The sequence below is a fragment of the Pituophis catenifer genome, unplaced genomic scaffold (assembly GCF_029215685.1).
Source record: "Pituophis catenifer annectens isolate HBS135680 unplaced genomic scaffold, rPitCat1.0.hap2 SCAF_15, whole genome shotgun sequence".
Classification (NCBI taxonomy): domain Eukaryota; kingdom Metazoa; phylum Chordata; class Lepidosauria; order Squamata; family Colubridae; genus Pituophis; species Pituophis catenifer.
In genome coordinates this window covers 15,416,179-15,427,763 of record NW_027256895.1, presented here as the reverse complement: position 1 = coordinate 15,427,763, position 11,585 = coordinate 15,416,179, and the positions used below count along the sequence as shown (strand labels likewise).

Below are 11,585 nucleotides of genomic sequence, written 5' to 3'. Positions count from 1 at the left end.
CGGGCAGAGGCTTAGGGAGAGTGAAAAATGGGCCAAATGTAAGTTTGGGAAGGCCAGAAATGGGCCCATTTCTGGCCTCCAGAGGGCCTCTGGAGCCTGTGGAGGCTGTTTTTGCCCTCCTGGAGACTCAAGGAAAGCCTTCGGAGCCTGGGGAGGGCAAAAACACCCCCCCGCAGGGAGGCTGACTAGGCCATGCCCACCATGACCATGCCCACCCAGCAGCAGGGCAGAGAATCCCTTCCTAATTTTTTTGAAGCCCACCCCTGGATAAGAGTCAATGGAATTCAAGATGGGCTGGATGTAGACCTCTTGTGGGCACTAAGGGATGTGAGACTGATGGTGCACTTGATCCCTCCCTCAGGCTCAGCCTAGTCCTACATTAGATAAAAAAACACATATATTTTTTTTTTTTAATTTGATTTATATGCCGCCCTTCTCCGGAGACTCAGGGTGGCTTACAATGCGTTAAGCAATAGCCTTCATTCTTTTGTATATTTTATACAAAGTCAGCTTATTGCCCCCACAAACTGGGTCCTCATTTCACCTACCTTAGAAAGGATGGAAGGCTGAGTCAACCTTGAGCCTTGGAGAGATTCGAACCAGCAGAAATTGCAGGCAGCTGTGTTAATAACAGGGTGCACTAAACCCCTGTACTATCAAGGCTCTTGATTATATTATATTATATTATATTATATTATATTATATTATATTATATTATATTATATTATATTATATTATATTATATTATATTATATTATATTATATTATATTATATTATATTATATTATATTATATTATATTATATTATATTATTAGATTATATTACATATTATATTTTAGGCTTATGACTTCCTCTCTTGTCTTTCTAATGTCTTCAGATCACATATGGCTCTGCTCCAGTGATGAATGAGCAAACTCAAGCCGTCTTCTCCCATCAGATGTTTCCAAACCGGGCCCATCAGTATAATGGGATTCTCCAGCTACTGTTGCATTTCAACTGGATATGGATCGGGGTGGTTTATCAAAATGAAGATATTACAGAGGAGTTTATAGAGAAGGTACTCCCGAGTTTTTCCCAAAAAGGGATCTGTTTCAATTTCATTGAGCGGCTCCCGAAACAAACCTTTTCGGATTATATACCTGAGAGCATTGAAGAGGGCACCAAAAAAATGAAGGTCGTTATGGAAAGCAGTGCCAAGGTAGTAGTTATTCATGGTGAAATTCATGCTCTGATGTTTTTCAGAGTCATGAAAGCATATGTCGACTGGGATAATATTGCAATGAAAACAAAAGCTAAAGTTTGGATCATGGCAGCCCAGATAGAATTCATATCGCTACCGTTTCAAAGAAATTGGGATATTGGTTTCCTCCATGGGGCCCTATCATTTGCCCTTCACTCAAAAGAGTTGCATGGATTCCATGAGTTTCTTCGAATGAGAAACCCCCTCTCAGAAAAAAAGGATGGCTTCTTGTCAGAAGTTTGGCAGCATGCTTTTACTTGCTCGTTTTCTGACGGCGAAACAGATGAGAGAGTTGAAAAACAATGCACCGGGGAAGAGAAGCTGGAGAGTCTTCCTATGACTCTGTTTGGAATGAGCATGACTGGCCACAGCTACAGCATCTACAATGCAATCTATGCAATAGCACATGCTTTTCATACCATGCACTCATCCAGGAAGAAACGAAATGCTTTGGTAGAGGCAAAGAGCTGGGACCTTATCAATCAGCATCCATGGAAGGTAACGTTCTGAACTTACTATGGGAAAGAGCAGAATCTATGGTACAAGCAAATACATTGGGCTAAATGTGCTATGTCAGGGTAATGATGATTTAATAGCTGACCAGTGGCTGTAAGGCTGTAATACTGAAATGATGATGCAGTGAGAATAAGTCAGCAGGGTTATCACTTTAAGAGGCTGTATATATATAACAGAGGCCCTGTGAGGTTATCTTTCTCTCTGTGTGTGTGCTTCCATGCTATAGTTGATGATTGATTGCCTGATTTTGCCTAGTATGTGTATGTATATATTCCTTGTACATAAACCACTATTTGAAAGACCAACCTCTGTTTACTTTATTTTGCTCCTGGATTATCTCGCAATAATCACACTGTGCACACTCTGACATGCTATGTTTCAATGAAGGTGCCTCAAATGCGGCCTCTGTTAAAAATGTGTATTATTTAGTATTATTATAAGGAAATAAGGACTGAAGGTGACATGATAGCAGTATTTGGGGCTACAAACAAGAAGAGGTCAACCTATTCTCTAAAGCACCTGAAGGAAGAATAAGAATCAATAGAGGGAAACTAATGAAAGAGACAACCAACTTAAAACTAAGGAGACATTTCCTGACAGTGAGAACAATTCATCTGTGAAATAGCTTGCCTCCAGAAGTTGTGAGTGCTCCATCACTAGATGTCTTTAAGAAGAGATTGGACAACCATTTGGTCTAGGACCTCCTGCTTGAGCAGAGAGTTGGACTAGAAGACCTTCAATATCCCTCCCGTTATTCTCTTATAATTTAGAAGAAGAAAAAAATAAAATATTGTTACAGTTGTTAGAAACTTGTTAGACTTCAAGCAAAAGGACTTTCTCTGAAGAGATCCCTTCATTGCACAAATGGGGATCAAATTCCTTTTCTACAGAAGCTCATTGGCATCTACTTCATTTTTCAGCCATATGCTGTGAATTCATGCTGACTCCAACAGTTTAATCATCTTGCCCATTTTTCAATTGTTAATGTTTTTTTTTAAAAAAAAATATTAATAATAATATAATAATACCCCTCCATGACTTTTACATCCTTGGCTAGGACCTGGATTATTAGAGTCAACATCCAATAAATTAGAATATAATATTCATTTGGATGACCAGAATTATTATTTTATATAAACCAAGATGAGATCATACTGCCAGTTATTTAGCTGATGTTGGCTTTCATTTGCATCAGGTTCTTCTCAAGAACCTTGGATTTTGTAATGTACTGGCATAGTATATTTACAGATCCAAGAAGTGTGGAAATTTTGACAGTGTTCCTAAGAATAATCCAAAACTTTTTGGTATCTGTCTCAGTGTGACAATAACCATTGGGTCCACTACAGCCAGTTAATACCATAATCTTCTTTGATTTTCAGATCATGATACTTATTGATCTCCAATTCATTGTCTTCTATCATTTTTTATTCAGAAATTCAAAAATATTTTAATATGCTCATTTTTATTATTTTTTTCAATGATAACATTCCCAGCAATTTTTCATTACTGGCACAAGTTTTTACAGATGTTCTGGTAAATCACTTTGATGATAATTATACCAGGTTTCTCCGAAAGTACAACCTACTCAGAAAGTAAGTCCTAGCTTGATTTTTACGTGTGCACCCAATATAAGCCCTACTCCTAAAATAAGCCCTAATTAAGACCCCACCCACTCCAGGGTGCACAGGTAAAAATTAAGCTAGGGTGGAATGGTGGGGTGGAGCTGCCCTACTACTTACCTTCGGAGAGTTGCAGCCAGGCCTCATATACCTCGGCACATTTCTTTTGCTGTAGCCGGCAAGGCTTTCCTGAAGGCCTCTGTAGCCGATAACAGAGCTCCAGATCGATCTGGAGTTCTGTTATCAGTTGGAGAGGTCTTTCCTAAAGGTCTTTTCTGAAGTCCTCTGTAGCTGATAACAGCACTCCAGATCGATTCAGAGCTCTGTTATTGGCTGCAAAGGCCTTTAGGAAAGCCTTCTGGGCCTTGCCGGATGACGATGTTCCTAAAGGCCTCTAATAGCAAAAAAGAGGCCGGTAACGACACGCGCAAGTGAGGTGACTCAGTGGACAACAGCCCCCCCCCCCAAAAAAAGACATGGTGTCTTTTTTGGTGGCAAAAAAAATATAAAACAGGGTCTTATTTTCAGGGAAACACGGTATTATCAGTTTGTGCAATTTTATTGCATGAGCTGAGTAAATAATGAACTTTCTTCTGCTTCTATGCACAATCTGCACTTCAAATCATTTGATCATATTTCAGGTTTGGCCTTGATTACATTCATTCTAACAGCTTGATTTTGAACAGCCAAAATCAAGCCTTAGGTTGTTGTTGTTGTTTTTTTTTTTTTAATGTTCTAGTTGTAAGGCATATCCCGATTTTATCATTATGAACTTTCCCCTGCATCTTTTGTAAAAATTGACAATATGAATTAGTATGGTTCATCACACCATCAGCCAGATATTTAAATTGGATTTTGGCATTTTTATCCATCTATTGAGTCCTTCCCAAGCAGCTGAGAGAGGCAGATATTGTTGTCTGATAATATTAAAAATATGGTCACAGGATGTAAGCTAATTCAACTCAAGCTGCCTTTTACAATGACTTTGTAAATTGTAAAATTTGGTGATTTTGTCAATGCCAATGACCATGAAGTGGTACTCCAAATGTTTTGGGATTGCACCCAAGATGCCTATTACTATTAGTACTATATTTCCTTTCTTTTCCCATAGTCATTCTACTTCTATTTGCAGATGTTTGTATGCTAAGATTTTTTTTTAGTTCCTTATTTTCTAATCTACTATCTCCAGGTACTGCAATGTCTATTACTGAAAATTATTTTGTTTTTCACTTTTCTCTCAATTTAGCTGCACCACTATCTGAGAAGCACCTCATTCAATAACAGTGCTGAGGAAGAGATTTCTTTTGATCAGAATGGAGAATTAGTTGGTGGTTTCAATATTTTAAATTGGATCATGTTCCCCAATCAATCTTTTCTCAGAGTTAGCATTGGTAAAACAAACACACAGGAATCCTCAGATGAAATTCTTACTATCCAAGAAGATGCCATTGTGTGGCCTGGGATATTTAACCAGGTAGGGTTGAGATACATATGAAACTGTATTTTTTTTTTTTTAATTTGATTTATATGCCGCCCTTCTCCGGAGACTCAGGGCGGCTTACAATGTGTTAAGCAATAGCCTTCATACTTTTGTATATTTATACAAAGTCAGCTTATTGCCCCCACAAACTGGGTCCTCATTTCACCTACCTTAGAAAGGATGGAAGGCTGAGTCAACCTTGAGCCTGGTAAGATTCAAACCTGCAGAAATTGCAGGCAGCTGTGTTAATGCTGTTGTGTATAAAGTTGTTGTCCACTGTCATAAAAAATATCCCAATAAAAGAAACAGGAGACAGTAATGCAATAAACAATTCTTACTTTAAGATTCAGAGGTTTATTTCATGAGCAATTTGGAAAGCCATCATAACACAACTTACATTAGTAACCCATTGCAATGAGGTCCAGAGATGATAGCTAGGTCCAGCAAGGAATAGCTATGGCCAGTGACCCCAATCTGAGACCCATCTTCTTCTTTTATACCTTTAGTCAGACAGCCCCTCAGTTAATGGAATTTTACTGAAGTTACTTCCCTGTATTTCATTAATTAGCACATACCATACTTTTTGGAGCATAAGACACACTCCCCCCCCCAAAAAAAAGAGGGTGGAAATGTTGGTGCTTCTTATACACCAAATACATCCACTTTTAGTCTCCCAAAACCCTGTCCCATTTTTGCCAAAAACTGGCCCATTTTTCACAAAAACGGGGCCTGCAGAGGGTTTGAGAGGCCTGCAGAGTGCTCCTGGGGGCCGGGGAGGGCAAAAACACAATGTGTGGGGAGTTTGGGAGGCCAAAAACAGGCCCATTTTTTGTGAAAACAGGCCCATTTTTTGCAAAAACAGGGGCGTTTTTTCTCTTCTCATCCCCCAGAAGCACTCTGCAGACCTCCCAAACTCTCTGCAGGCCCTGTCTTTGCAAAAAATGGGTCTGTTTTTCACAAAAATGGGATGCACAGAGGGTTTGGGAGGCCTGCAGAGTGCTCCCGGGGGCTGGGGAGGGCAAAACCTTTTTTTTTCCTTGTTTACCTCTTTGAAATCTTGGTGCGTCTGATATTCTGGTGCATCTTATAGTCTGAAAAATATGGTACTTACATGTACATGTGAAATCTCCTACCATCTGCTACTTTCAGTTCCTTATTTCCAACGCTTCTTAATGTTCCTAGTCCAAAATAGCCTCTGAAACCATTTACTTTGCAAATACATGTTATAAAATTGCTTTAGCACAGCTGATTACAAATATTTTGTTATTCTTAGGCAATCCTCCTAGCTAGCACTCCAATATATAGCAATTCATTTGAGGCCTACATAATTTTAGCAAATCACAACCCAGTTTTCCTCTTCTCACACCACAATGGTTAAAAAGTGAAATATGAGCCTCTTGAAGACAGAGTCAGGTAGTGTGATGGTTAAAGCATCAGGCTAGAAACTGGGGGATTGTAGTTCTAGTTCTGCCCTAGGCAAAAGGTCAGGTGGATCACTTTCAATCTAGGACCTAAGACCTCTCAACCCTAAGAAGGATGTAAGATCCAACCACTTCTGAAAAACCTTGCCAACAAAATGACAGGGACCATTTGCCACTCGGAATCAATGGAGGGATAAAACTGACTGGGAGGAAGAGGGGGCGGAGATCATGTTAATATAGTTCCTAGAAATTTAAAATGAAATGGAAAATTAACCTGTCCTTTTATAGCTTGTATATGTGTATGTTTTTTTAATCAATTAGAAAGGCATGATCCAAACATGATTTCAATATAAAATTATCCTCTGTAGAAAGATAGGATGGAGATATTTGGAACCCTAGGTAGATGGGGAGGCATGAATTATGACAGGCAACTAAACCCTACATTGATGGGGAGGCATGAATTATAATGACTGGCAACTAAAACCAAATTAAATTAAAAAATACACAACATGTGACAAAGGGAAAAACAAACTGGAAGCAAGAAAGCTGAGAGGGTTCTGCCTTTGTTAGAAAAAAGTTTAACAACTAAGAAATAAAATATATTTTCTATAATTAAGTAGCTAAGATACAACTGTAGAAGACTATTCATGTAAATACAAGTAGCCTACACAAATTTTTATGGTCTAACATCAGGTACTGCCTTGCCAGAACTAAATCACCCCATCCAGTGACATCATCTCAGGAAGGCCTTCTGAAAATCCCCCTTCTTTGGAAACCCATACCATAAAGTTTGCAAATCCCCCCCCACAATTACATAATTTAGAAGATCATAAAATCCAGTTTTATTTCACAGGGTCTTCAACCCCCTCAAATGTCATTGGAATCGGTCTTAATGGATTGTTGATGTTGTTGCTGTTGTTGTTGTTATTCTTGCCTGATGTCTTTAACTCACCCAGATTTGTTTGATTTGGGTTCATAGCAAAACAAAATAAAAACAAATAAACTGAACGGGGAAATATTATCTCAGCAAAAGTAACAGAAATAAATACATATGTAAATATCTTCTCATTCTATCAGACTGTCTTCCTGAGCCATATATTGTCTGATGAGTTGCAAAATCTAAACTAACTTTATTCTGTTTTTGTTCAGACACGGCCCCTTTCTCTGTGTAATCCCCGTTGCCGTTTAGGGTATACGAAGTCTAAGAAGGAAGGGGAACAATTCTGCTGCTATAATTGCATTCCCTGTTCAGATGGGAAGATTTCAGACAAGGAAGGTAATAAATAGCTATACACAGAGGAAGGCTTGTGACCAAATTTGGTCGCATGCAGTATTTCTGTTCATCCAAAATGTACATTGCATGCTAACAAAACTTGCTCTGAATTCCTAAGGCCTCTCCTCTCCTCTCCTTTCCTCTCCTCTCCTCTCCCCTGCCCTCCCCTCCCCCCTCCTCTCCCCTCCTCTCCTCTTCCCTTCCCTTTTCTTCCCCTCCCCCTCCTCTCCTCTTCCCTTCTGTCCCTTCACTTTTCCTCTCCTCTTCTCGTCACTTCCCTTTTCCTCCTCTCCTGCCTACAGTATTTTCCTCTTAATTTGCTCATTCTCAACCTTCCTATTTCAGAAAAATTAACTGCTTCCGGTGAGCTAGAATTTCCTTTAGTATATCATTTTTGCCAATTTTATTTTTTTGTTTCTTTTTTTTTTAAAAAGAGTTAATGTTCATTTTACTTTTTATGAAGAATTTGGTGAATAAGAAAATCCACTAATGAAGAGATCATTAATAAACATATAAGTAACATAAGTAGCTTTGGTTTTATACTTTTTTCTTTATTTTCTGTATCTCTATGAGAGAGTAGCTAGTTTTAGGGGGTGACTGGAAAGCATTTCAGTATAAAAAGAGATAATCAGGATAACTATAACTCCTAATCTATTATTTCATCTAAGAAATGACATTTTCCATTTTTTTCTCTTCTTCAAATTTTCCTTTTATTTAAGGAAAGTGATTCATCTTTGGATTATTACCAACACAATTGTGGTGGTACAGTGGTTAGAATGCAGTGTTGCAGGTTAACTCTGGCCATAGCCAGGAATTCAATCCTGACTGACTCAAGGTTGACTCATCCTTCCATCCTTCCAAGATCAGAAAATGAGGACCCAGATTGTTGGGCGCAATGCTGACATTGTAAACCACTAAGGGAGTGCTGTAGCAATAACACTTAGACTTAAATACTGCTTCATAGTGCTTTCCAGGCCTCTCTAAGTGGTTTACAGAGTCAGCATATTGCCCCAACAATCTGGGTCCTCATTTTACCGACTTTGGAAGGATGGAAGGCTGAGTCAACCTTGAGCCTGGTGAGATTCGATCAGTGGTGAAAAGCAATTTTTTTTACTACCAGTTCTATGGGCGTGGCTTGGGAGGGCATGGTGTGGCTTGGGGTGTGTGGCAGGGGAAGGATACTGCAAAATCTCCATTCCCACCCCACTCCAGGGGAAGGATACTGCAAAATCTCCATTCCCACTCCACTCTACTGGAAGGATACTGCAAAATCCCCATTCCCTCCCCACTCCTGGGGGAAGGATATTGCAAAGTCTCCATTCCCACCCCACTCTGGGACCAGCCAGAGGTGGTATTTGCCGGTCCTCTGAACTACTCAAAACATCCGCTACCGATTCTCCAGAACCTGCTGGATTTCACCCCTGGATTCGATCTGCCAAACTGCTGGCAGCCGGTGATCAGCAGAAGTAGACTGCAGTACTGCACCCTAACCACTGCACCACTGAGCAGTATATAAGTCTAAGCACTATTGCTAGTGCTATTGCTATACTGAAAAAGTATGAATGCATCATCTTTTTTTTTTCAGACATAGATGATTGTTTTGAATGCCCTAAGGAGCAATACCCAAACAGATTTAAGGATGGATGCCTTCCAAAACAAATAACCTTTCTATCTTATACAGAACCATTGGGGATCATCCTGGCTATGTTTGCTCTCTGCTTTTCTTTCTTCACAGCTTTGGTGCTTGGAATCTTCATGAAACACAAAGAAACGCCCATCGTCAAAGCCAACAACCAAAGTCTCAGCTATATTCTGCTGATCTCGCTCCTATTCTCTTTCCTTTGTTCTTTGATGTTCCTTGGCAAGCCCGAACAGTGGAAATGCCTCCTTCGGCAAACTTCCTTCGGCATGATTTTCACCATAGCAGTTTCTTGCATATTGGCCAAAACCATCATAGTGCTTTTTGCTTTCATGGCTACCAAGCCTGGATCTCGAATGAGGAAATGGGTGGGGAAGAGATTCTCTAGCTCCATTATATTTTCTTGTTCCTTTATCCAAGCCCTCATTTGTGTTGTGTGGCTGTCTACCTCTCCCCCTTTCCCTGATGTGGATTTGCATTCAGTGACTGAAGAAATGATACTACAATGTAACGAAGGTTCTCCCGCCATGTTCTATTGCACCCTGGGCTTTCTGGGTTTCCTAGCCACTGTCAGTTTTGTTGTGGCATTTTTAGCTAGGAAATTACCTGACAGTTTTAATGAAGCCAAGTTCATCACATTCAGCATGCTGGTGTTTTGCACTGTTTGGCTGACATTTCTTCCAACCTATTTGAGCTCCAAGGGAAAATACATGGTAGCTGTGGAGATCTTCTCCATCTTAGCTTCCAGTGCTGGGTGCTTGGGCTTTATCTTTTCTCCAAAATGTTATATTATTTTGCTGAGGCCTGAGCTGAACAGCAAGGGGCACCTGGTAAAAATAAACAAGTAAGAAATCTATAACTCTGACTGAACTAGGTTTTTTTTCCCTCATGATCATATACTACCATGTTTAATTAAACTGAGTATACTGGATATTTATAAATGATTATTTTCTTTTATATGGACCTTGTTTTCCTACAGACATTGGGCCAGAAAGATAGATGAGTCTGTGTACTTTCATCATGTTGATTTTGGCTTCTTCCTGTTGATGTTATTGATGTTAATTGTAATTTTGTTATCTTTTGTTTTTAGTTGAGGTAGACCATCCAGAATCACAATTATATGAATTGGATGGCTGTATATATATTTCAGTTTTGAACCCTGAGTAGATCTATCCAATGGTGAAATCTAAAATTTGTTACTACCGGTTCTGTGGGCGTGGCTTGGTGGGTGGATAATGTGACTGGGTGGGCATGGGCAATTTTTTTTTTACTTTTAAAACCATTTTTTCTACAACCTCTTTGGCGAAGAGGTTGTAAAAAAATGCTTTCAAAAGGCTCTGACGATCCCAGCTGAGTTGCCTGATCGGCAGAGGCTTTTTTTCTTTTAAATGCCTCTGATGATCAGGCAACTCAGATTGGATCGTCAGAGGCATTTAAAAGAAAAAAAAGCCTCTGCTGATCGGGCAACTCAGCTTGGATCATCAGAGGCACTTAAAAGAAAAAAAAATCTTTTTTTCTTTTAAATGCCTCTGACGATCCAAGCTGAGTTGCCTGATCGGCAGAGGCTTTTTTTCTTTTAAAAGCCTTTGACGATCCCAGCTGAGCCACATGATCAGCAGAGGCTATTTTTTTTTTTTACTTTTAAAAGCATTTTTTCGGCTGAAGAGGTTGTAGAAAAAATGATTTTAAAAGTAAAAAAAAAGCCTCTGATTATTGTGTGGCTCAGCTGGGCATGGTGGGGGGGCAGGGATTTTTGCTACCAGTTCTCTGAACCACCCGCTTCCATCGCTACCGGATCAGGCAATCCGGTCCAAACCGGGAGCATTTCACCCCTGGATCTATCAGCTCCAATTAGTTGCCCTGGGGAATATAAACTAGACTCGCTTCCTGTAGCTGTTTTTGAAACAGATCTTGCCTTTGTAAAGGGTAGACTACCTGGAACAGATTGCAGTTGATTGCAGTAGTGATGGTCAATTATGAATATTTTTGTAGTTTTACTCCATACTGAGTTTATTTTATATTTATCTAGAAACCTCTGTCATTCCAGATTTATCTAGAATCCTCTGATATTCTAGATAAACGAACAAATTCTTTAAAGGTTAAGCTCTCAGATCTATGATAAATATACAGACAGAAGAACGTGCTATAATTATTGATGTATGTGCATGCTTGTGTGTGTGTGAGAGAGAGAGAGAGCCGGGAGGGAGGGAGGTTTGTGCAGGAGTTTGGCAAGCCATATTTGTTCTGTTTCTGGCATATTCCAAGAAAGAACAAAAAATACAGTTTATAATCCCTTGACATCAGCTGGGAACAGGAAGTGATGGGGTTGTAGTGGATAAGCCAGCTGGACAAGGAGCTGAACAGGAACGAGGACTCGTTCACTGCTTGAGAATGAG

The 11,585-nt window shown here is 39.6% G+C and overlaps 1 protein-coding gene across 1 annotated transcript; it reads left to right on the top strand.

Moving 5' to 3' along the window:
- Positions 1 to 902: 902 nt before the first annotated feature.
- On the top strand, positions 903 to 10,037 carry LOC139324763 (vomeronasal type-2 receptor 26-like). Its single transcript, XM_070954508.1, has 4 exons — positions 903 to 1,739; positions 4,623 to 4,850; positions 7,427 to 7,553; positions 9,136 to 10,037. The coding sequence occupies exons 1-4, from the start codon at positions 903 to 905 to the stop codon at positions 10,035 to 10,037; spliced, it is 2,094 nt and encodes a 697-aa protein (XP_070810609.1).
- The last annotated feature ends 1,548 nt before the right edge of the window (positions 10,038 to 11,585 follow it).

Excerpts from the sequence above, each read along its gene's own strand:
- LOC139324763 (XM_070954508.1), top strand. The coding sequence starts at position 903 with ATGAATGAGCAAACTCAAGCCGTCTTCTCCCATCAGATGTTTCCAAAC. Across the intron at positions 1,740-4,622 it reads TCAATCAGCATCCATGGAAG|CTGCACCACTATCTGAGAAG; the intron begins GTAACGTTCTGA and ends CTCTCAATTTAG. Across the intron at positions 7,554-9,135 it reads GAAGATTTCAGACAAGGAAG|ACATAGATGATTGTTTTGAA; the intron begins GTAATAAATAGC and ends TTTTTTTTTCAG.